This window comes from Plectropomus leopardus, chromosome 16, assembly GCF_008729295.1.
Source record: "Plectropomus leopardus isolate mb chromosome 16, YSFRI_Pleo_2.0, whole genome shotgun sequence".
Taxonomy (NCBI): domain Eukaryota; kingdom Metazoa; phylum Chordata; class Actinopteri; order Perciformes; family Serranidae; genus Plectropomus; species Plectropomus leopardus.
In genome coordinates this window covers 22,633,073-22,660,421 of record NC_056478.1, presented here as the reverse complement: position 1 = coordinate 22,660,421, position 27,349 = coordinate 22,633,073, and the positions used below count along the sequence as shown (strand labels likewise).

The window sequence follows — 27,349 nt, the reverse complement described above, 5'->3', positions numbered from 1 at the left end:
CACTTGTGGTTCCTCATTAATCATCTGCAAAAATATGCTTAAGCCAGTTCCTGTAGGCTTCAAAGTTCTCTATAAAAACAATCAATTAATGTATCAGGGATAATGCTCACTGAGATGTGATGGAAATGCAATATGAAAACAATTTAAGGCAGTAAAATGCTTCCTATTACATCATCAATGCACACTGGCTTTTGAATAAACCACCCATCATGCAACAGGGTCTTACTGTCTTTTGACTTTTTGAGGGTAGGTTTGGGCAGCTTTTCTCTTTTTGGAGGGAAATTAAAAACAAAACCCATCACTTTGTTTAAATAAGGCACTGGAGCCCCCATACACCAGTTGTTTTGGGCAAAATGTGGCCTAGTTTGGCTTTGCTTGATATCAAAATCATAGCTCTAGTGCCCACCCGTTTTTGTATACAAACAACAAGATTCCTCTTGCACTGATACTGCAGCCCTGTATTAAAGACGAATACTGGCACACCTAAGAGAAAGGTTAAACCCTTGTTTCCATGGAGACACTGAATACTTGAATTTTCAATTTTTTTGGCATTGAAAAGATGAATTTAAAGACAAGGGAAGAGAGGGGCTTTCTGGATGATGGCTGTTCGAAAATGAGAATGAATTCCAGCTGCTGTGCGTCATCTTAGTCTCCCACACACACACACACACACACACACACAAAAACAAAATGAGGACCTAAGTCAATATGGCTATATTCCTGCAGCCCCACCTGCAGGAACATGGGGGGATTCCTCTCTAAGCCTGTGGTTAAGGTCAGCTGGACCAAGGTTAACTCAGAGGGGGGGGGGGGCCTCATCCCACATCAGATCCCAGCAGAGGCATTTCAAAGACATCACACACACACTGACAGGAGACGGAGAAAAAGATGGGAGAGGAGGAGAGGGGTGAGACAAAGAGGCCCATCACATGAAGTGGGAGAATTACTTTACCTCTTGCTTTAAATACGTGAAGGATGCCAGGCTTACAGCACATTATCCACAGTATCAAATATCTCAGTGGTACTTGCAGTTGCAGATGTATCATCAGAAGCTGAATCCCTGCCTTACTTTGTGTTTTAGATTTTGTAAGGGTTTATGATTCGACCTCAAGCAAAACAAAAGGTTTAAAATTAAGGTGTGAAAATGTAGGTTTAAACAAATAACTTTTCAAGATCCATTTAACACTGCATCCACTAAATTTAGGATCAATTTTCACAACTCTGCTCATAAAAATTGTATTCATAATAGATAAAAGAAGAACATTTACAACAGGATTACGATGTTTATGACATACTAGTGTTTTTTAGAGTAAGGCAGGATGCAGTTTGTAGTGATAACTCTGTTCTGTTTTCATCTAAAAGCAAACCTGCGATGCAAAAAGAAAAAAAAATCATTACTGCGTGATGAAATTATGTGGCCCCAAGGCATTTTATGCAAATGCTGACCTTGAGAAGACCTTGAATTTTAACAAGCCTGTTTTCAAATTGTCTAAGGGTCTGCAGATATCCTTAGGTCACATTTAACATGAACAACGTTGCTTTTAACTGCAGTACAGCTTGTACATGCACCAATCTGAACACAAAAAAGACAAGATTTATTTTAGGGAGAACAATATACATACATCATGTAGGTGCACGACTATCAAAAAGATTTCAGCATATAAACCTTAGATGACCTACAGGGCTGCAGGGATCCAATTTGTCCCTATTGATATTGGTTTCAGTTGATTTTGCTTTCGATAGCCCGACACCCATTAAACGGTAACTAACTGGTTAATTTTTTTAGATTAAAAAAAAACATGTAGTGAAATACAAGTCCAACTCTTAAGTGAACCCCATTTCAAAGTGCTATCCATTAAGAGGTAGTGAAGTTTAATGTTTTGTGATGTGAATGGCTTGCCTTTTGTTTTATTTCCTGTTTTGCTGACAGACAGCCGGCAAAAACATGTGGAAACACGGTGCCCACTGCATACCCTGCAGTCTGCACTAGTTAGCTAACATTATCCTTGGATGGTGTGAGTGAGCTAGCGGCGCAGCTTATTTTGTTCAGTACTACTAAAAGTAATCGTAAAATGAGAGGCACCGTGCAGTCAAATGAAGAGTACATGTGTAGCCGGTCAAAAACATTCTTGGCAGTTAACTGATTAATGGTTAACTGTTGGCATCCCAAACAAAAAAAATGTAAAGAAGTCAAAATTGGTCCATTCCTAATCACTGCACTTGCTTTTCAGTAGTTATTACATAACAAAGGAAAACAGCACTGCCCATTTGCAAATACTAATTCAAATAATTCAACCCTCAAACATTAACATAAAGGTAAGCTTTTCAAATGCTAAACTGGCTCATGGACAACAAGTTACAAGACACTTTCTTCCAATCAACAGTATCAGAGCACAGACCACCATTTGATCAGTTAGTGTCAGGGGAACAGATGGAGGAAACCTTGAGTTGCTGATTTATTGCTGACCTTTGTGCCCGTGGGAAGACACACACATTTAGAATGAAACCTGCGATCATCCCTACATAGACTTTTCTCTTAAGAAAGCAGAAAAATATTGAAATATTACCATAATGTAGTCCTGTTCTCTTAAAATAATTAGCACTGAATATGGTGACAGTAGCAGTTTGGAATGACTTGTTTCACTGGATTTCCTGCAGAACAAAAACAACCTGAACCACCAGGAAAAACAAAGGGAGGCAGCAGAGGCCTGTTGTCCTGAATGAATGAAATGACTAAATGCACGCATTTCCTCTGTGGCTGCAAAGAAAAGCCTCTTTGTCTCAGGTGAGTTTCTGCTTCAGTATCGAGCCATCCAGCCTCCAACCCCCCGCTTCCATCCAGCTCACCCTGTCATCCTGACAGAGCTGGGCATTGTGGGAAGGTATGGTATAAATTGTCTGGACCCAGTGGTGACGCCTGGCCACAAATCAGACCTGCTCACTGCCTCAACACCTCCATAAGCAACTCACAAGGATCAAGGCTGGCAGGTAACTGCATTGAAGGAAATCACTGTGTGCAAGTGGGTGTGCAGTGTGCAGTGTGCAGTGTGCAGTGTGTGTGTGTGTGTGTGTGTGTGTGTGTGTGTTAACCACCCACTGCAAGGATGTTAAGAGCTGATGAGTTTGTGTCCTGTCTTCATATCTCAGTACACACACATCCACAGGCACAGAGTAAACCCCACAGGTGACATGAGACATGATGCATAGCCAACATGGCTGTCAACATCACTCAACACACATCTACTTTGACACAATTTGTCACCTAGTTATTCATCATCCTTAAATGTGAGCATTCTGAAGCCATACAATCTCAGGAATACTGGAATATCACACCGTGATTACCAAGGCTGTACCTGACTCAGAATTTTGTCAGTTGAATAAGATTTGGACAGTAATTACAAACATTCAATGATTTGTTTTGTTTTTCCATATTAAGTTCTACAGTTTGAACGGGCTCAGCGGGACATTCAGTGTGACAGCGGCATTTATGTGATATAGTAAACAACCTCATGGTGCCAACAACAGATCACAAACTTTTCTTGCTGACCGAAGATATCAAACAAAGAGCCAGAGACTGAGTGGTATTAAGATATTAAAAGCTGTTAATTCACCACTTCTAAGCAGAATAAGAAGATAATGTTATCTCGGAGCCTTACAGTGCGGAGTCTCTCACGTCCACTGAAGTCTCTACCAAAGAGTAGCCTGACAGTCCAGAGCACTCACTCTGCAGCAAAGTCTGAGGACCAGAAGCCACGTACCCAGAAGCACACCACCCTGAACCCCTATCATCAGCTACCACCACAAATATTTTCTAAATCTGTGGAAAACACTGCAAGATACAATGAAACAGAAAAGCAGCAAAACCTTTAGTTGATGATTTACTTAAACATTTAATCAATAATCAAAGTTTTTTCAACTAATTTTGACTAATCATATCAGCTCTAGACCAGAGCATAATTCAAACTACTGATGGTTGGATGAGTCTTCCAGTGTCATGGCAGTATGAAGACATCCCCACATGTGCTACTCGTATATTCAGCAATTTTATAGTTCACCTGTGAGGGATTTTGTTAAGAATATATTCAGCTAGTTTCTACAAAATATTTGTTTTGGTATTAAATTAGCCATCAAAGTAACAACAACATGAGCCATCAGGACTGCGCTCGCCCTAAATTCAGGGAATAGGGAGTATTGTGCAAACTACTGAGGGGGACTTTATCTGATTTTTTAGCTTTGACAGGATGCAAACACACACACACACACACACACAAACTCTGTTAATAAGTAGAGGCCCAGGCTGCTGACTATCACAGAGCAGCCATTGTTCCCCAGCGAACATCACTGGTTCAGCTCAAAGTTAAAACACAAAAACAACACAGCGTGGTTCTGCTATTCCAAGCTGGATGTGCAGAAATACAGAATGTGCTGGTGCCTTCAAAAGGTCTTTGTTCCCAAAATATGAGTAGTTTATAGATGCAGTTAGTAGAATTCAGTCTTTTAATGATGTAATTAATGGCTCACAAGCATATGTGTATCTCTCTTTTTTAAAAAGGAAAAAATGTTGCAGATATGAGATAATGTGATGGAAATGCTGGAGTTTGATAACTGAGATATATAATTAGTGGGCCTGTTACGATATTTTTTTTTGTTGGATGACATATTGTCCCAGAAAAAATGAGGGTAAACAATTCCTTACCATTATCTTGAGATCAGACCAACAACTACCAGGACTGTGCCTCCTCCACTCAAAAAGTGTGGCTGGGGCTACCAGTTATCAAAGTCATGTCTTTTTATTGAACTGTTTTATTTTTCTTGAGACTTATGCATGTAGGGATGAACGCAGAAGAAAAAAAGGGAGAATCTCCGAGCAAAAGAGTTATGATGTTCGGCAAAACCCTGCGATTTAGTCTAACATCATGGTGGCTAAAATGTTGGAGACATTCTAATGTAAACAAACACGTATGCAAACACAATTTGCAATATCAAGGTCAGCAAAATGATCGACGTAATGTCAACATGTTGTGCAATAAGTCAAGAAAGTAAGTATAATTGAATATATTATCCCAAATAAATGGATAGGAGTGTTGAGTTCCATTGACAACACCAGTCAAAAATGCCAAAGCAGAAACTAGTTGAATGAATTTAGTAAATGTTCTGTTAAAAATGGAGAGAAAGGGAGAAAATTAAGTTGATATACAGATGAAACTAATGTGATGTAATGCAAATCATTCTGACTTTATTAAGACAAAACAAGAAAACACGGAGGAAGTTAATTTAGTTAAGTTGCAATAACAGTAAACTAAAGCAACAGAAAATTATACACAAAACCAAAAAAGGAAACTGAGAGATGTCTCACTATGATATATTAAAATAAACCAACAAAAATGGGGAAAATCAAAGATTAATGCAGGTTTCTATGGAGATGACTAATAAGGCTCTCCTTTTGTTTTCCTTCAAATTGGTCAAATGTAAATAGTGAAAGTTGATTATTCATTATATCGTTAGTAAATGCAATCCAAAAATATCAACATAGGTATTTGTGTCAGCCATGACAAAGTCATATCAGCTTAACTCTGCTGGAAACGTTCAAAGCGAGAGTCAGAAACTAACTGGATAATGAGAGGAAGCATTCACTTCTGCTCCATTTACTGATATTTTCGCTCTCATTCTCAGTAACTATAAAAGAAGAGACAGAGACACACACACACACACACACACACATATAAAACACACACACACACACACACAGACTTCAGAAAAAAAAGCCAGAAAGGTCACACATGCTTCTGGGCGTGTTTGTGTGCATCTGTGCGTGTATGTGTGTGCAAGAAAGATCAATAACAGTCTGCAGTGGTTTACAGGGGGGCTGGTTAAACACGGCACCTTGTGATCAGGGCTATGGAGTTACACACAACACATGCGTGCACACACGAACGTGAGCACAACTGTGACCTTACCAGGCGTTTTTCAAGGTCCCAACGTGAAGAGAATAAAGAAGCACTCTTAGGGACGGCAGTGTGCACACATGCACGAACACAGACTCACAGAAACACACTCGGGATGAGGCGTTGAATTATGCAGGTCCGCCCACATCTCGCTCTCAGCCTTGGAGTGACTTTGGTGCAAACAGGGGGAGGAAGTAGTGGCAAACTATGAGACTGACCAAAGCAATCTAACAGTAAACCCATTCGATGAACGGGCTGAGGCAGACATCAGGATGTCTGCACGTCCAGGCTATTTGATTACGTCCGTATATCCAAGGCCTCAACAGTAATTAAATACAGTTTAATGTAGCCTTTAAAGCCCTATTCACACAGGACCAGTATTATCTAGGGTCCTCTTTAGATTTTTAATAACCACAGAGGTTGCCTGCATGCTTAATCCTATGTGAACCTGCAGTGTCTTTAATCTGCAAAGTAAAATAAATAAATTTAGCTCAAATTAAGAGGTTATCTGATGATATTAGTCCCATGTCAGTGGGCACTCAGTGAAATGGGTCCTACTCCTTTCTTAAGATTTTTTTGTTGTGTGTTTTCCCTGACTCTCCAAGACAGAGTTAATAAGGTTTTAGAGGAAATTGTTCATGAAAGCTTTGGGAAGTAGCATATGACTGAATAAATAAGACTGCACAAGTTATGTGAGTTTATTAACAGATGTCTTGAGTTAGTTTTGCTGTTGTTAAACGTGGACCCCTGTAACTTAATTTCATGAAGAATGTTTGCCTTTTTTGCATTCTCCATTCACCACTGAGCAATGTTTTCTTCAAAGTAACATACATTGAGTAACAGATATACAAATGGTATTTTGCAGATGATGTATTGTTTTAAGATCAAGTATAAACTGAAAAGCTGAAAAGATAAATTAATCAGCCAATTATTTTATTGATTAACCTTGTGGTCAGATAAAATATTTAATTAATTGTCATTACAACGTCCTTAGGTCCACAAGGTGACATCTTCAAAACAGCTTTTTTGTCTCACACAACATCCAACCCCAATAAAAATTTAATTTGCCGTCATGCAAAAGACTGAGAAGAAGAAAATGCACACATTTCAGCAGCTGGAACCATTGAATTTATGGTAATTCTTGAATCAATTATCTAAATAGTTGCAGATTAATTTCTGACCATTAACTAATCAATTCATCAGCTGTAATTGTTAAACATGCATCTAAGACTGAGATATAAATCCTGTGACACCAACGGGTGCTTGTCCACAAACATCTGACCCACCTGTGAATAGTAGCCACCGATGGAACCCAACACCTACAAGCTACCGAAGGCTGCTATGGCAACCACTTCATGGCTTGGTGTCATGTTGCCATGGCACTGGTAGACAGGCCATGCCCAGTTATCAGGTGTCTGGTGGACAAACAGAGAAAGGAGGGAGGAGGGACGGAAGTCTGCTGCTGCAGCAAAACTGGTCCGAGTGTAACACATTAAACAAGTTCATCAAAAAAAGCCTACTTCTAATATCAGAAAAACACTAGAATTTCAGCTCTGTACATTAAGACTGAAAACCCACACTGATACTAATCGAAAATATTGCAGATAGGATCTCTGGGAAAGAAGCAAAGTAAGTCTGGCAGACTGCAAAGTCACTCCTCCTCATCCTCCTGACTGTCCTTCCTCCGTCTCCTAGCTGACCTGAATCTTACAGCCCTTATGATCAAAATTGGATCTGAACGATGATCTCAGAGCCTCGACAGTGACTGGCTCTGTTATCACACCGTCACTATTTCTCTCAAACCATTTTCTTCATGTGTCAACCCAATCAGTAACGCAGAGGTCTCGCTGAATGCCATACAACGTTTGGAGGTCATTATTACATGGCTTGAGTTATGAAGAAAATATAAAGTATGACAGACATGACCACTGTTGAGAGCACAAGCATAAGCAGGGTACTGAGCAACACAGAAAACCTGACAAATAATTATGTAACTTTTAGCAATGGTGCCATTTAATCAGTTAAAATTACGCAAGTTTTATTTCTTAAGCAGATTAGAATTAATTGATTGTTTTGTCTTAAATGTCAGAAAATAGTGAACAATTTGCTTTTTCTTTGACTAAAACTGCAAACCCTAAAGATATTCAGTGATATAAAACTGAGAAAATCTGCAAATGCTCACATTAAAATGCTTTAGCATTGTTGCTTGATAAATGTTTGAAACAACTGACTGATTATCAAAATAGCAGGAAGTAGAATTTCCATCAGTTGATTCACTGAATATCTCTGCACTAACTTTATCTTTTGGAAACTTTCAAACAACTTTGTATAACACTACAAGGTTTTCCCCACATTCATATATTTGTGTCGGCCTGCCATGACATCTGCCGCCACATATTGATTTAATATTTTTGTAGGTGGGCCGCCATTAGGAGCACTATTAAAAGATAAATGCTATTCAATTATCCGCCACATTTTTTGGGCACACAGTGTACTCTGGGCACAGACGGAGCAGCAGAGCGCCAGATGCAGTTAAAGTATAACTTCATCGTCCGTTGCGCTGTATCTAAATTTTTTTGTTTCCTCGCCTCTGTAGCAGCTGCTCCTCTTATCCACCAATCTGATCAGCTGTGATCAGATTAACTGATCAATTATCTCAGTGCCACAAGTCATACTCCACAAACACTTGCTGAGGAAAAAAAATCTCATAAAGAATTTCATATGCACTGTGGTCACAGACCCACAAAACGTACAAATTAAGAGAGGGGACACTGAATGACACAACGGACACATGCATGAAAAACCAAAACCAAAAGTTTGCTGCCACTTGATTTCCTTTCCCATTTTATCTGTGCAGCCTTGGGTCGAAAATTGAATTGTAGATTTGTTTTTTTAATAGCTTCAGGACTTTTAATACAATCAAATGTATAATTCACAGAGATTGTAACACTTTAAACACTAAGTATCAAAAAAGGACCAATATTTTTGACAACCTTAGTTTACAGGGTCTGAAAATATAACTTATTTGAATCAAAAACTTTGAATGATGGCAGAACGTCTACCACACATCAAGCAGACAATTTATTGGCCCTCAAACCTTTCATCATAACGTCTGGGACAGATTTCTAACTGGCATTTCCAAAGCCTTGAAATGTCTTGATGAAAGTTGCAGATATGCTGAAGCTGATGCAACTGATGCCACAAGTATTCAAATTAGCAGATGACATCATCTAGCCTTCATGAAAGAAAAAAAGCACAGCTCAAAACAGGAGAAGCCCTAGTCTGAGCGATATTTCCCACATGTGCAGGATTTACTGCACCAGGACACTCTAGCAGTCCGTCGCAGAAAACTTTCAAATACTTTCCGCTGGTTGGTTAAATAAATTGCCTGGTATCAACAGTGTTATGTGGTGAACTCTGCCACTGACAACGCTGATGGATAATGTGGCACATTTGCATCAGGCACTGCCTCCTTAGACAAACAACTGACCAGGAATAGTGGCTTTGACTACAGCCTCTCCCCTTCGACACACACACACTCACACAAAAACACACTTAGACCTTAAAGGATATATTAGTGCCAAACACAAACTGAGAAACAAGTTACATGTTAAGAAAGATTTGCACCCAAATCCTAAACTCCCAGGTACACACAGATACAAGAAAACACACACACACACACACACACACACACACACACACACACACACACACACACACACACACACACACACACACACACACACACACACACACACACAGTCTGGGCTTGCGTCAGCAATGTCAGCCCCGGTCACACATCACCACTGTCCTACTGCACTGCTGTGTGCGAGTGTCTGTATGTGTGTGTGTGTGTGTGTTGAAGCCATTCTTATGAAACTGGGTGGACAGCTAAGATCAACAAATATGAGCGGGTGGAGCAGTGTGAAGGGAAGTCCCCGGCTCACTGAGGTCACCCACACAGTATTATTGTGTTTTTCTGTTCAAATTCTCCACCAGGCGGGTGGGGCCGAGCTGAGACAGGGCGAGGACGGGGTGCAGCACCGTTGGGGGGGATTTCTAACATCCAGCAGATGAGAGGAGTGGAGTTTGGACAAACACACAGGCCTCTTTAATAGAGCCGGTATGTATCTTTCGTCTACAGCACTATTCTTGCATTTTGCTGTCCGCTCATCTCTCTGTGAGCAGTGACAGCATTTCAAAAATATGTTTAAGTCTGTTTTGATGCCAAACAGTACATAAATATTTAGATTATCTCCCAATACATGTTTATGTTGGCTCTGAGTGAGTCTGGCATTTAGTTGTTAAGTAAGTCATCATGTATTCATACTGCTTTTATTAATTTGGGAATAATATAAGCCCCTGTTTTAACTTAACCAGACGGGTTTACATTCAGATTGAATAAGTGATTCATGAAATGTATGTTAAAATAAATGGATATCTAATAAGACACTAAACCCTAAGTGCTTGCCTGGAAAAATGCCATGATATTTAATAGTAGCTTGTAAATTAGCGTAGCGTGAGCTGATTTCTGTGGCTTCTTGGGTACAGGAGAATGAGCTGAGAACATCTGACATATACCTTATAAAGCTGTGAAAACTGTGTTAGCAAACTACCACCTAAAGCCCAATATCCACTCTCCCTTTTAGCTTTGTTTTAGTCTTCTCCATTTCCTGTCTCTTTATTCCACTATGTCTTTAAAGCCCCTTTCCCACTGGATAAAAAACCCACTAACATCTGGCATTTGTCTTTGGTGTGAAAGGTTAAAATCAGCATTTATTCCCAGGACAAATGACTCTACAGCAGTCCCAGGTACTTATCAGCTCCAACTGCGATTAGCAGTGATGGAAACATGACACCTAAGTGGGCACTCAAATGTTTGGCGGTTTTCCAGTAACTTCTGGCACTCTGTCATTTTAACCAAAATTTAGTCTGTCTCCACTCAAGAGGGAATCAAAACCATTGTTCCAAACTAGCCTGCACCAAGTTTGAAAAGGAGACTGATTAAGTCAACAGATAAACAGATATAACTAACAGATAACTATATCATTTCTACTGGCCTCTATGCTGCTTTCAAATGTTTACTACCTGTTTTCCAGTGTCTTCGTGTGGTCAAATGTGATAGATTAGAAAAAATAAACAGAAATGCATACAAATCTACTGGCAATAAAAAAAGCACACTATCGCCTAATTTCAGCAAGCTTACTAATGTTTAAAAACCCTACATATATGCATTTATTGTGGTTAAAAACTGGTTCATCTGTCTGATATTTGGTGCTGACAGGCAGCTGTAAGCTATGCTGATTAGAGCAATGAGACTGAACTAATACTGTAAAGTTGCAAGCAATCAAACCAAAAATGTGAGCTGAAAGACATCAAAACGCCCCATAGAGCTAAGGGAAACTGCCAAAAACTTAACCAAATGTCAATGTGAAGAATTCAGATCGAACAAATTCCATCTTCCCTACAAAGTCATGGAAAAGTCCAGTGAAGTTCAGTTGAATCAATCTGCACATCTGCTGTCACAAGTTTGTTTTGCTGATACTTTTCACAGACCGACAATGCCAAACCAGCAACATTTCAACACACACACACAGTGCCAAACATTTTGTGGTTGCTTAAAAGTTGTGGAATGTCACTTGTGTGCTGTGTTGTTGCTTATCATAGCTCCAGTGTGTGTGTGTGTGTGTGTGTGTGTTTGCGCACTCATTTGCAGAGGGCTTGCTATGCTGGAAATTAAGTTTCACCTATAAAAAAATATATCACACCCTAAGGTGGTTTTCTCCAGCGTAATATCACAATGCAACCCGCTGTCAGCACATTTTTTGATTTCAACATGTGATTGCAGTTCTACCCTTTTGGTCATTTTGTAAAATGCTGAAAGTACAGACATGTTGTGGTCACATGATACATTACTCACATAAAGTCTGTTAAAGTCTGATTACTCGTACAGGGCACATACGGGGCATCACAAAATCTTTTACCAGGTGAGCCTTCAAATCATCTTATTAGGTTTACAACAGATTGTTCTCATTATCAATGACATTGCCATTTATTTTCTCAATTACTAAATTTACTAAGTCTATAAAATGTCAGAAAATTGTGAAAAACTTCCATAAAGCCCTGGGTGATGTCTTCAAATTTCTTAATATAAACGTCTTTCTAAAATCTACAGAGGTTGAGTTAACTATCACATATGGCAAAGATACATCACAACTGAGAGGATGAGCCAGATAATGTTGGAACATTTTTGCTTTAAAATTTAATAAAACAAATGATTGTCAGAACAAGTTGCCAGTTTATTTTCTGTGAATCTGCTATTTGATTAATTTACTTACAGTTTCTGCTGTAACATTACATTGTTAGACATAATCAATTTACCACGTGTTAAAACGTATTCATCAAACTATTTTGTCTACTTTAGATTACATGTTCCCACTGTTTCCATAATGTCCTTAGAAAATAAAAGAGGGTCAAGTAGGGGTAGGCGATATATGGAATATACTCAATGTATCGCAGCTTGCTCCTCGTGCGATGCAGAATATGACTTTATCGCAACAATGGAATATAAAATGTTGTGACGTTTTTGTGAGTCACCGGCGTTTTGGTTCTCTCGCTTTCTCCTGCAGCTCTCTGCCTCACTTAGATGCACAAACACACAAACAAACACAAACAAACAAACAAACACATACACACACACACACACGCACACACAGACAGAGTAGGGCTTCTGCAGGGCTCCAGTCATATTTTGGAGCACTACTGCAATTTGCAAATACTATTAATGTATAATCTCGAGAGCTCGTAGTTTGTTTCCAGCTTATAGTGAACTTAATGAGTGGTTATGGTGGAATTGTGAGCGGGTGAGGCGTGTGTATCTGCAGAGCTCGAATCGCAACTATTTAGTCACATTTTTCGACCACTGAGCACCAGAGCGACTTGTAAATATATGTAATATATGAACTGGAGAGCTGGAGAGTTTGTTGCCAGCTCGCAGTTGGTGAATCCTCACGGTTAAAGACGCTGCGGTATCTGTTCAACTGTCTGCTAACATCAACATCCAACTGTTGACCGGAGGCAACAGCAAAAACATCGAAACTTCCGGACCAAAACAAGCCAGGTCCTTCAAAATAAAAGCACCATGGGTCCTCCTTTGATTTTATTATACCAATACGTTTTAAAATTCCATATAAAGTACTTTAACTTTCTTATATACTTATTTATTAAATGTAATTATAAAATCAGCATATTCAACTTTATTATTGGACAGTAGCTACTTTAACTTTATTGTACTTTTTTTACCTTTATTGTAACTGCAGTTCATTCAATTTTTTTTTTATTTTAGTAGTTAACATTAGTTTAAAGGCCATTTAAAAATATTGCCATATATATTGTGTATCAAGATATAGCCTTAGAATATTGCAATATTATTTTAAAGCCATACTGCCCAGTCCTGGGGTCAAGTGTACCTAGATCAGAAAATCTTTCTTTGAATAAACTTCAGTGACTAAATAAGCAAATGAACCCAGGAATGCAAGGGTGTGTTAATGTTGTTTTTAATGGATTATGTTTTTAATATGGACTTTTTTGGAATTATTTACCACTCAAAGGCAGTGTTTTGGTTGCAGCCCAAACTGACACCTCCCTCTGACCACACATAAACTGCCAACATGTGGTAAACAACCGGTTTTAGTCCCTTTTACTCCCAATCATGCCACAGACCCTTCCTCCTTAAGGGCCACAACTTAGACATTGATCTGCAGCAAAGCACCATGGGACGGCTCGTAGTGAGCTAGCAGCGCTAAACAGTCACAGTCATTGGTCCCTGATTGCGGTCTGATCCTGTGAGGTCAACGGGGGGTTACCTCCCGTATGATTGGCCCACAGGGAGAAGAGCATGCTCTGACTGACAGGTAGGAGAGCATATCAGCTGGCTGAGAGGAGAACACAAACCAATGGAGGGCCGGAGGAGACGAAAAAAGGGCAAGGCGGGGAGGAGGTGAGCCGGGCCTCTGAGGGGATTAACACGGTCTGACAGGCTGGCTGGGACGAACACACACACACACACACACACACACACACACACACACACACACACACACACACACACACACAGAGAGCTTTTAGGGCGGGCTGCTCTGCTGAGCACACACAATACACTGCTTGTTTTAGAACAAGGGGAAAGAGAGAAAAGATAGATAAGAGTGAGGCCAAATCACGGAGAAGGAATGTGTGTTTGACAGCGGCAGAGAGAGCAAAGAGAGAGCGAGATTATGAACCACAGGTGCTTCCATGGAAAGACAATAAGCCGCTGTGGGCCTAATGTAAATTCCATGACTCTTCCATGACTTCCCCAATTATCTTCCTTTTGTGGTTTATTGCAGAGTCAAACGTTTGGACTCCACCCAAGTTTCAAGGAAGCTGTCTACTGCAATAAAAGTTTGGAGACTGGCTGTTAAATACACTCAAAAATACAGTTACTTCGGTCTGTAAAATCTCCATCACATTCCCCAATTTCCACAGAGGATCCATCAAGTTACCTGACCTTCCTTGTCTGCAAATCACAGCTCAAAACTCCATTTGCATTCCAGGAATTCCATGACCGGCAGGATCCCTGAAACTATGACATATTACCCATTTGGATCCTCAAAGACACACAACTGCACACTCACACAGAAAGCATGCTGATGTGTTATTCTGTACTGCTTAGGGAGGCTTCTTTAAGGGGCACTTTACATATATTGATCAGACTTTAGAGGACCATCTGGGAAAATTAACTGCCTCCGAAGTAGAGCAAGGTTTCTGCAAGATTGACCAAGTTTAATTTAAGGCTTAAACAACCTGTACATTAAAGTAAGAATTGATTGCCTGATAAATCTTGCAACCTAAACAAATGTGTAAATAAAAACTGTGGACTGTTTAACTGGGATGACTTCTCACTGGGAACATTTTTAAGACTGAATCATCCTTTTAAGCCTTAAGTTCAAATAAATTCCCTGAAAGACAGTTTTAAATTGTTTTTTGGGATGCTATAAATTTGTGTTTCAGTTATACTACAGTTGCTGTTTTGCATTAGCATATATCTAAATCTTGCGTTGTTGTTTTCTCTGATCTATGTGTCTAAATGAAAAGCAACTAAGGTAGCCAATGTTGGGCTTGATGGCACATGCTGAAAAATTAAAACTGCCTGTAATTTGTAATATTTGCCTCTTGTTAGTCAGCTCTTGCTGCTACAGCTTCTAAACTAAAACTATGCCTGGAAGCAGAGACTTAAGTGCTGCAGTAAAGATACTTTACCAAAGGCTGTAAGTATGAATCATTTTCATTTCAATCTTTTAACAACTTTAGCAAATTATAGTCTTGTGTAGCAAGCCCTATTTCCATAGATCTTCCACCATAGCACCATATTATCACTCTTCTAAAGGGGAAAAAATGCTCTGGCTTGTTTTTGTTTCTGTAAACCAATCACAATCATCCAGGTGGTGCTCAGCCCAGGGTAAGGGTTTCCAACACAGTCATTTATTTATCAAAGCCCACCAGAATTAAAACATCCACTGCCACAAATAGAGTTTTAATTTTTGGAGCTGAACCGTTCATTAGGAGTAGGGTTTCAACGGTATAAGATTTTCACGACACAATAACCATCTCAGAAAATATTGTGGTATCATGGTATTACAGAATTTATATTTATCAGTCAGAATTACCCTTAAATGAATGAAAACAGACAGTGGATGTTTTATCACTATAATTAAAATTTACACATACTTCCATTTTTTAATGGAAGTTTGTGTAAAAAGTCTCCCCTTTGAAAGCAACTAAAATAATGGTGAGATTCTCCATCCAGTTGCATTTTTTTCCAACATCTTTGATAGGCAAAAGTACACGATATGAAAATTGTCAACTTTCATGTCACTGTATACTTTAAAACCAGTATATCCCTACAACCCCAATTAGGAGCACTGCTGAAATATACTGTATATACCATATGCTTATGCACGGCACCTCGGAGCACAGAGCATACTCTGTGTACAGACTGAGCAGTAGGAAGTCAGGCGCAATGAAAGTGAAACTTTGCTGCTGCATCTTAATGATTACATTCACTCACAACAGCAGTTACTCTTAATCGATTTTATCTACTCAGCTCTGGACGGATCGACAGATCAATTATACCACTCCTGCAGGAAATAAGAACTCATGGTGAGCTTCACCTGCACTGCATTCACGGACCTGTAACAGCCTCTGAATTTAGAGAGGGAACATGTAATGATACAAAAGGACACATGCATTTAGAGAAAAAAAAAGAAGGAAAAACAGTTTGTTGTCATGAAATTCAGGTATCGTTTGAGGGGAGTTGTTTCCAAAGATGTGGCAAATTAACTCCCACTTGCTATATCAGAAAACTAACAGACATTGGGCAAGAAAGTCCTGCAAGACGGGCTTTTCCATGGTGAGTTCACAAGTTGTTTTATTTATGGTCACTCTTTACAACAATTCGCCAAAAGAGCAAAGCAGGAATGCCTTGTTGCACAATACAGATTTTTTTCTGAAACTGTAAGCTTAGAAGTTGTTGTTATCTGAAGTGAAGGGCATTTTGAAAACGGTAACATGCAGATGGCAAAAAGGAGAGAGAATGCTGGCCAAATGCTGGTCAATGGCACATTTACATCCACAGTTTACATCTGGTGAATCAGACTAATCAAATTATGAAGTCAAACTGTGGTAAATGTTGATACATTTCTCTAAAATATGAATATTATTTTGTAAGTGAGCTAATGTTTTTTACTTACTAACCTTTCCATCCACTGCTTAATTTTTGACATAAGTACATTACATTCCTCTGAATACATCTTGTTTCACCCACATACAGCCTAAATCACTCAAAAGGAGGCCTCTAAGGTGGACTTCCTAACATGCTGAAAATAAATAGGGGTGATAAATATCATGGCTGTCCAGTGTGACCCCCATCTTTCTTTTCTAACAGGCAGCAGCCAATAGACCGAGGCCAGCTGCATTAATTACAGCTGGTACAGTGAGCAATCTGGCTGGCCATAGATTAAATACTGAACTGGAGACATTACACTCAACAGCAGAAATCCCAAGTGGATAAGGATTTTAAATAATGTGAATTTATGAATTAAGAACAGCTGTGCATCACACAGGTTGTCAAACTGGGGAATATGTCAGAATAAAGTGCACAACAGCACTAAGTCAAACTGAGTGAATGTGGCAACTTGCAAGTGATGAAACTGCACTGAACTTAATTTTACAACTGCAAAACACCCAACCCGTGATAAACACTACAGACCTGAATTAAAATGACTGAGACTGGTTGGCTGATTGAAATGAGCTGCAAGGTTACTTATCCAATCATGTCAGTCCGTCTGTGTGTGTATTTATGTGTGTACTACTCGTACATGTGTGTGATGGGCCATAACTCTGCTGGACAGGCTATAAGACTTGTGCTCGTGATCTTTTGCCCTGCTCTGTAATGAACCCTCGTGGAGCAATTACTCTCGCACATGCACAACACATACCACTTGGCCATGAAATGTGACATGTAACACATTTAAAGCTGAAACTGGTTGGACTGATAGGCCAACACTTGTGGACATGAACTCGCAGACACATGCAGAGCTCAAATTAACTCAAGCCTGCAGAGTGTTAGGAGGCACAAAAGGAGGCTGGAACTGCAGCCATGATACTGTAGCTGGTGAGAAAAACTAGGACCAGAGAATCTACAACGTTAGATTGAGAGTAAAAAAGTCGATCAGATTAACCATTCAAATGATCAAAATAAACACCTATCATGTTTTAATAAGAACACTGGGCTTATTTCTTATTAGAAAACTAAAGCACTGAATAAAACAGTTAAATCAAAAGCACTGAAGGACTTTCTACACTTGAAATAAGGAAAATAAAAGTACAAAAGAGAGGAATCTTCAACGAAACTGGAAAAAAATCACACCGAAAAGCGATATGAGCTTAGCACCTGCCACTGTGTGTGTTTACATTTATCCAGAGAGCTGATAAGGCTCCATGCACCTTTCCATTAACATCCTAAAAAGCCACACTTTTAGGAGGTTTATGTTTAAATCCATTTGCATTCATAGCACCTCGGGAAGAGGTTTGTGATGCGTTCCAGCAAAGGTGCAAATGTATGAAGGTGTAAATGCAATTGTCTCACCTTCAGATGCATACAAAATATTTACTCCTCCCAAGTGGAACTTTATCTGTAAGCAATCTGTGGTGATAGCCACTCACAGGGTCTGAAATTACACTGAAATGAGCCATCTTTCTTGCACCAAGTTTATGTCAAGGGCTTTTATTGTGACAGGTAAGAACCAAAGAAGTGAAGCTAATGCGCTGTCAATGTGAGAGGCACAAAAGAGTTTGCTCTCTTGATTTTTACTGTAGGCCCCCTGTCTTAATATTTCATAACCTTCATAAGTATGCACACAACAATAGCTAGCAGCAGATTGGCGGCAAGTGATAGTTTAGCGGACAGTAAAAAATGTCATAGAACTAGTAGCACTCAAGATGGTGAGGTTTTGCCGCACTGGCATCGGAGTGTGTGTGTGTGTGTGTGCGTGCGCGTGTGTGTGTGTGTGTGTGACACAGAGACAGCACAGGAGCAGCAAGCAGCAGAGCAGTGTGCCCCTTAAGACTTACCAAATAGTTTAATACATGGCTATTTTAACACATACATTTACCCGCTAAAGTGGCAAAAGACAGGATTTAAGATTTAATCCAAGATTTAATCATCAAACATAAAATCTAACCACATTTGGCACTTGGCGTTAATTTCAGACAGTGTAAACATATTACTGAATCCTGTTCACTTCAGGTCCAGAGCTGCATCATTTTAAATCCAACAATGATGCTGACTGGTGATGGTCTCTTTGACCATAACTATCATCACTGCTGCAGTCTAAAACACTTCTTTCACAATCCTGTCAGCTGCCAAGTATGTATTTGTCAGAGAGAGAGCCCTCTTTTGCTGAGCTCCTGTAGTCTGTGATCATCACGGCTACAGCGTTGCCATGGTGACGCAGCTAGCTAGTGGCCACATGACATGATGAGAGAGAGAGACAGAGAGAGGGAGGGCATGGCCAATGAACACACAGAGGGACAATGCAAACAGAGATAAATGTACAGAGCGGTCAGCTCCTGTGTGTGTGACCTCATGGTATTGTAGTTGTGGCTGAGGCCAGCAAATCTGTTAACCAGGCCTCCACTGTGCTGCCGCCAAACACACTGCTGCTATCACCAGCTGCTGCTGAAAACAGGTACACACACCAGGCAGTCACTGACCTTTTAGTCAAAGTCAAACACCAGGCCAGTCGACAATCTTTATCACTCAATAGTGATGGTGTTATTTCTTAGCTATACACACTTTTCACTGGTCATTCTCATCTCCCATGACAGTCACAATTCCCTGAATCTGCAAAATTTGGTTTACTTCATTTCTAAACATATTAAACAAAAAAAATCATCTTCCTACAGGTGTGTAGGAAAACAGGTAACAGGTGAAATAAGGGGTGAGTGATATGACTATATCAATCTTGTGAGAATATAATGCAAAACAGTCAATGTACTGATTAGTTGACTAAACTGTGTCATTTTTAAGCAAAATCCACACAGCTGATGGTTCCAGCTTTTCATTTACTGCTTTTTCTTGTCATACATTAAAGAAACTGAATATCTTTATGTTTTGTAGTGTTGGTAAGACAAAACAAAACATTTGAGTAACTGTTTAATACAGCTCTCAGAAGTTGAGAATGTCTTTTTTTTTTAACTATTTGTGAAAATATAATATTCGATTCAATTTTATCTATGAAACTCATTATTACAATTCACAATTTGCCTCAGAGGGCTTTACATCATATGGCATCCCTCTGTCCTTAGACCCTCATGGCGACTAAGGAAAAACTATAAAACAAAAAAACATAGCAACCTCAGGAATAGCGACTGAGGAGAGATCCCTCTTCCAGGATGGACAGACATGAAACAGACATTGTAACAGAGCAAACAATTCTCGTTTAATACTTGTAAATTGCCACCCTAATGAAAATTTGTTTGTTGCCAAATATTTTGAGATTTCACTATGCAATGTCAGAGAAAAAAGATTAATTAAATCCTAAAATCAAATCCGAGCACTTGTAAGGCTTTTGAAAGATTAATCTAAGTCAAATTAATACCAAATAACGCCTGATTGTTAGATTTTTAGAATTCGATACCTTTAAAGACTTTTTAAGGATCCTCAGGAACCCTGATATCAAACATATTGTTGGTGCCACTAGTCGAAAAGGTTATTCTGGAGAACTGGAATCTGGAAATAGCTGGCAAAATAAAACAAAATCTGATCAAGCAACATTCCAAAAACAACCTAGTCATTCCACCCAGACCACAGGAAACCCACTATCTTCACACAACACACACTTCCTGTCGGCTTCCTGCTTCCCATGCAATAAGGAAAAGGAGGGAGTGGCTGCTGATGTCATGGCGAGTCTGCCTACATGCTGCATTCACATCTCTAAGGAAAGAAAGTGGATACGAGCTTCCTGCTAGTAAAATACCTTTCAACTCAAATTTAGCCAGACAGAGCCACTGTTTTTTGGGTTTGTGGTTCAGCATTATCACGACAATTCAAGTACGCAGGGAACTTCTTGCAGGACATACTACATTATGAAGATAAACAGTTGCTGTCATTGAGTACGTTTACATGTACAAAATAGCCTTATTCCAAAAAAGACAACATTCCTACTAAGTTGTTTACATGTCTAATGAATATTAAACTAATACTCCTGTTTACATGCAGCTGTGCATACTCCGATTAATGAGCCCCAACATGTCGTTTATCATGTCAAAATAAGGAAAAGTAGAACAGCTGGGGCCACTTGTCGTTTTGCTTATTTGCATCGAAATAGGATTTTTTCACATTTTTCCACTGGTGGTGGACTTGTTGGACTCCCTCTTTCCTTCTCTCACCTTCTTGAAAAGGTTAGCGTTGCAATATTTGCACATATTCAAAAAACAGTTGATATCCCAGTCTTTTATAAAATTTAAAAAGTTGGTATGTATCCAACGTATCCATGACAATGCTCAGAGCCAACTATTGTTGGCTGTACGCACGCCTAAATAATGCCCCTAAACCCCGAATAATACAGGCATATCCCATGTGTCTTAATTGGAAAATGCTGAATGGGATTGATTTGTAATATTTAAACTGAATACTTGTGTTGATTTATATGATCATCATCAAATTCAGAATATCTTCATATTCGTAATACTAGGGGAATACTGGTGTGCTTGTAACCGTAGCCATTGTCTGCCATCCTACTGTTTTTTCCTGTAGGGAGCAAAAGTAACAATACCGCTGCACTTCTGGGCACATTTTTTGGTTAAGCTGCGAGGAAACCATTGGCCAGATGTGTGCTCACTCTTGCTGTAAACCTGTGCCCTTTGGTACCCCCTAGCAAATGTTACGGGTCACCCCAGTTACTCAGTTTTCCACCTCCCTGAGCCACAGCGAGGATGCTAAACTGGATATGCCACAGCATGTCAACATACTGACATCCTATACAGCCATGCAATGCATAGTAGCATTGAGAAATACATTAAGAGCTATTCTCAGGCATGTTGGTTGTATTTTAACCACACAGTTCCAACCATATTCGTTTCTGCTGATAAAAACTACATCCCTTCAAAGCAGCATTCCTTAATCTTTCTTAAATCATACCTTCCCAGTGCATCAAAAGTCCATAAAACTAAGCACAAAGGTATGCAAGGTATGATCTTCCTCCACACCTATTCAGACTGTTGTGTGGCACAGTCGTGTGCACATGTGGTTGCGTGAGCTATTACAAGTCACTCTTGCATGTGACTCGTGTCATTTTGTCACACTACGCAGTAACAGGCAAAGCCAGCTCTCAGTGTTACGGCTGTGTCACCTGCAGGTTCCAGGGTGACACATTCAGGACAATTTCAACAAGCAGAAAAACCAGTAGAACTAAAAAGAGAAACCAACAAATGTCTGACTATAAAAAGTTGTGTGTCTATAAATAAGCAGCATAAGGCTCAGGAAATATATCTGTAAATTGTAGAGTTGAAATGTTTGGATCTGTTCAGCTGAGCGGGCTTGATAAGAAGAAAATATCTGTCATAGTTTGTTAATCCTGTTCTGTCTTCCAAGCGTGGACATTTAACTGTGGCCAACTGGAGGTACGTCTGTGTGAAAGCATATAGTACTTGCTTTAATTTCCGTCTCTGTAACAACTTAAAAGCCCTAAAAAGTCTATTTAAGGCATTCATTCTTCTGAAAGACATAAATTTAGATCTGATAATTATTCTATTTTTTAAGACTTAATAACAAAGCCTAAAAAGATTTAGAGAGGTCATTGTTCAGTGGAGTTGATTTGGTGACGAAGAAGGCCTGGTTTCCAGAAAGAACTAGCTGAGAAGTGGACAGACAAAAACTCTGCTGTTCTTGTTTTAAACCATAAGCCTCTCTTGAGTTGCTCAGACAAAAAGTGGGAAAGAAATCCTTTGGTCAGCACTCACAACTTGACTGGGGGCTTTAAAACTCTTACCTGTATCACGCAAATACAGGTATAGTTCAACGGATCTGACTCTTGCCTAAACTCAAACTTTTTGCCGATATGAGACATGACCAAGTTTACATGATTTAGCACTTATCCAGGGAAAAATCACACGTATATACAGGAAGTGCCCTCATCATTTAACTGCAACTTCAAACTGCCCCAGCCACGGAAGATGTCAACACAATAGGCTCTATGTCAGACCTGCTTGATAAACGACAATGTTACGTGTAATTAGTGGCTTGAACAGTACTACCTGCTAATTACAACACTGCCACAGCGACTTCCTGATGCCTAATTGTATTACTGAATTTATACTGCCTGAGTACACAGTTAGTGAATGCTGAAAGTACTCTTGTATGGTGATATGAATCATCCAATCACCACCACTTATCTTGCACTGTCCATTGCACTCTTTAGAGGATCTGCTTGTGCTGTACAAAGTGTTAGTATGTACTGTTAATGTTTTAAACATGTGCCCCCGACACTTTTTTTATGGCTTGTTTAGGCTCATGCTGCACGTGTACCAAAGCCTGTCAGTAAAAATAAAAAATTCACATGTCAGGTTGGTTGGTTCCAAATTTATAAACACCAAGATATCCTTCAAAAAGTTGCTTTTCCACTCTGCCTAACGCTTTCTGAAGTGTCTCTGGATCCACTGCACTCAACATCAAGTTAAAAAAGTTATATTTAGGACAGTCTTGACAACATCTTTTCCCTTATGCACAGCTTTCCAAGCACAAGAAACTGCTGGATATCAGTTGTCAACATTCAAACCTTTATACACATGAAACCTTGTGTTTTGGGGAGGATCCCTGCAGATGCTGCAGACTGTGCAAAATATAAATAACAAAAAAACAGAGCGCTTCACTTAAAACTGGACTGAAATTATCATTCCTAGGTGACATGTAGCTATAACTCAATGCCACCAGATTGTGAACGGCAACAATTAAACCAGAAGCTGAGCTCACAAGCGTTAGCACCCTGACACACCAAGCCGCAGGTCAGCCGTCGGTTGAAGTCTGTCGCTGTGTTTTGTTCAGCACTGTTGGGCCTTGTTGTCTTTTTTTCTTGCCAGTTCAGCATGCTTAACGGGCATCCAAGACAGAGCACGTATGTGAATGACTTAATTTTAATTGGCAGTTCAGCTAAGGGCATATGAAGAGAAACAAGAGTGAAGAAACTTTTTAAAAAATGGAAAAAGTCAAGAGGGATTGATATTGAAACCAACTTGTTATATGAGGTAAAGCCCTTTCCCAATGCACAGAAAAAACACTAACCCCTGCTAACATCTGTCTTTCATATGTAATAGGAAAGGTTACAATCAGCATTCACACCCGGGTCAAATGACTCTGCAGTGGTAATGGATATTTATCGTCTCTAGCTGGCAAAAATAATAATCACGATTATTTTGATGATATTGAAATCATGATTATTTAAAGATTATTTAAACATGATTACTCATTGGCCTTCAGAACATCATGCAGTTTTTGAACATTAACTCTCTCTTTAGCAATTATTCAACTGAACTGAAAAACAGTAAAAGCTTTGTGGTGCATCCACGACTGTAAATAAACTACAGAAATGGGCAAGATGCGTTGTCTTGCCTATTACTGTAGTTTATTCATATTCACATTATAATAAAACCTAACCCAGCTAATAAAATGTAACAATATGTAACAGTTACTGTATCAATAACAGCAAAATACATTTTGAGTAAGGACCAATAACGTTACGTGACGCTATGTATCAGTCAGCTTCCATCGCTGCTAGTTCTCTGATGTCGGTTTGGTGTGTCTGGGCCTTTTCAAGACAGGACGACAAATGATATGAATATGTTTTTAATCCAAACACTATCATCTATCCCCACCATACACACTACTAAAATCTACAGGTTTTATACATACAGTGTGCCACCAAATGTCTGTCTAACAATCTTTTGTGTACATAATCATGTACACTTATAACTGGGCAGTGTGAACCTAGAGAGCCTAAATACAAAAGTGAAGCCAGGTAAACTTTCCCACAATCGGTTTTCTCCAAATAGAACAAACTGTTGCTGTATTGCATCCGAAATCCACAACATCTATTGTGCTGCTTCTCTCCAGCCTTGTGTTTATTGAATCCTGCAAAAAAAAAAAAAAAAACAAAGGCCCCAAGTCTCTGCCTATGGTGAGTCCCCACGTGACAAGAGTACCTGTTATGTTATAATGAGCCCCACCATAAGTCCCACAGCGGGACTTATTCAGTTTGGGTTGCAAGATTAAAAAGTTTGAGAACCTTTGCTCCAGACTAATCAGCCATCCATGGCTAATCTAATCACACGAATGATCTCACTGCCCTGCGTGGCAGTTTGAGCTGAAATTCAGAAATTAAACATAGTCAATTATCAGATATGCTGATTGTGTGTAGTAAATGAACTCTAAATTCAATGTCAATTGCAGATCATATTGTAAAACATTGCAGCATATTTCATGCACAACTACACTCAGAGGCAGTCTAGACATTGTGAAGGACACTTGTACAGCTTGGGGTCTCTACCAGCTGACATATGGGTAGGGTGTGGCGTGGCAAGGAAAGGCCATGCATCTGCTTACATTTAATCATGTTCTACTGGCCTAAACTGGCAACGCTGAAGCAGTGCTCCTAGTACAGTGAGAGAATTACAGCCGAGAGAACTTCTGGACTGGGTTAATCATTCCTAACAGAATGAAGAGGGTTGTGTGTGCAATACGCACAGCCCTGGTCAACGGCTGGCCAGCTTCAATCCTGATAAATTAATCGGCTCAAGAAGAAGAGAGGGGACCCAGTGGCCCCCCTACACCCTTATCCAAGGAGAGGTGGGGGTGGGCTGCCCGCCTAAAAAACACTGCAGCTGACGCAACCATAGCTATAAATCAAAACTACTCAAGCATGAGATGCACTAGTTAAGTGTAAAGATAGATGGTTATTGACTAACTCCTTAAAGACTTGAAGCATCACCAAGCCCTTGCTGCTCTCTTGTAGCTAGCTAGCTAAACCCTGCAGGGAGGAGTTTCTTATCCTGACATGTTATTAGTAAACAACAGGAACCTGTGTCCAGACGGGCGATTTAATTACAACACTGCTCCTCAATATGTTGCAGGGTCAAATTATTGCTTTTCAAACAAACAGCTTGCATCAAGCTAGCTAATGTAAGGACAATGCAGGGCGACGGGACTTGGTGTGTGTATTGCACTGAACGGGATACTGTGTTATGGTTTTGTAAGTCTGGCAGCATCAGTGCTTTGAGTTCCCCACCTGGTGTAAGCATTTACGCCCAGCTTGTTGCTAATACTTTAAGCTTTTATCTATTTGTCCTGCGTATTAAACAACCTCATCGTGTTACTGGGTTTGTCAGCCATTGCAGACACTGCTGCAAGCTCGCTACACGACCAACACACACTGCCATCACTGGCTTAGCTGGATATGTTACAACATTGGTTTCTTAACTGAACAGTAATGATATGTGTTTGACAAAAATGCTGCTAATCAGAATTGTATGTTTTTTTTCCTTTAACATAAAGGCAAGGTTCAGATTTGCTCTACAGGTAATGTGCTTGCTAACTAGCTAGCTAGCCCCGATACGTGCCGTTCCCTCTTGAGATAACAACACGCCAAACTCAATTCAAAATCTGGCAATTCAGTGTCGCCCTTCTTATCGCGCACGTAAACGTTTTTGCAAACATACCACAATATGTTCAATAAATCGTTGGTATCTGCGTCAGAGTTCGGCGTATTTACTATGCACGAAGTATAAATTGCTTTTTCACAGTGTCAACTTTAAAAATTATTCCTACTATGTAGCTACTTGCTACAAACACACAGCTGTGGGCGGTAGCTAGTAGCTAGCTAATGTTCGCAACGGTGAAATGTTTTTTTAAAAAATGGGTTTTGATTTGTGCCAACCTGTAGATATTTCCTTAATTTGCCCGTTAAGTCGACATTAATAATGAAACATTCATTTTATGTCAAAAGGCTGGTGTTGTATAATGTATGTTTATGACGACATAGTAAAATGGCCAGATTTTTCAATGGAGTTTGGCAGTCGTTCCCTCCATGCACGTACAGGGACTTACCACCGAGTAAACCAAGTAAACCACGCTGCCCACAACAGCTTGGCATTCAACACATCCACGCCAAGTGTCAGCAAATGGGAGCTCTAAAGTCCCCCATTAACCCAGGAGATGGCCTGCAGGTCCGCGGCCTCTCCTGATACTTCAGGGTGGTCTCCTACCTCTGTGGGCCGGCTGATCTCGAACAGGTCGAGCCGGTTGGCGTTCCAGTGGTTGATGATGTCGGCCAGTTTCCTCCTCTCCTCCTCCCTGCTCCCCGACATGGTGGACAGCTTTTCTGACCCTCTCCGTCCGTCTGAACTTTTGAATAAAAACTTCCCGTAATGTTAGTCCACAGGAGAACGAGCCCGCCGCCACAGAAACCGAAAGCTCAGGTCTGCCGTTTTAACGCCGGTACTTTGTGAGGTCTGTCTCTTTGCTAACCGACCGACCTGCTGTCTGATCTGTTTCTGCCTCGCGCTCCCGGTGCGACTATGCGCGCTCGCGATACACTCTGAGTGCATGTCCGTGAACGCGCAAAGCTGTTAACTCTTTGAGGCCCAATAAATGTAATTCATGACGTTGCTTTTTTGAATGCACTCTGGTGTAAAGGGTTAATAACAAGTGCTTAGTGTAGTAAGAAGGATGACGTCAGTGTTTTAATTAAGAGTCCCATTTTTCAAGCCTCTAACAGATTTATTTTACTAATTTGACTACATTAATGTTCATTTAA

General features: G+C 39.9%; 1 protein-coding gene across 1 annotated transcript in view; it reads right to left on the bottom strand.

Annotated features, from left to right (window-relative positions):
- The window catches only part of afdna (afadin, adherens junction formation factor a), a 118,383-nt gene extending 91,287 nt beyond the window's left edge, over nucleotides 1-27,096 (bottom strand). The window contains 1 exon segment of the mRNA XM_042503257.1: nucleotides 26,799-27,096. Coding sequence (XP_042359191.1) covers nucleotides 26,799-26,900 — 102 coding nt within the window. The 5' untranslated portion in view covers nucleotides 26,901-27,096.
- Nucleotides 27,097-27,349: the final 253 nt, after the last annotated feature.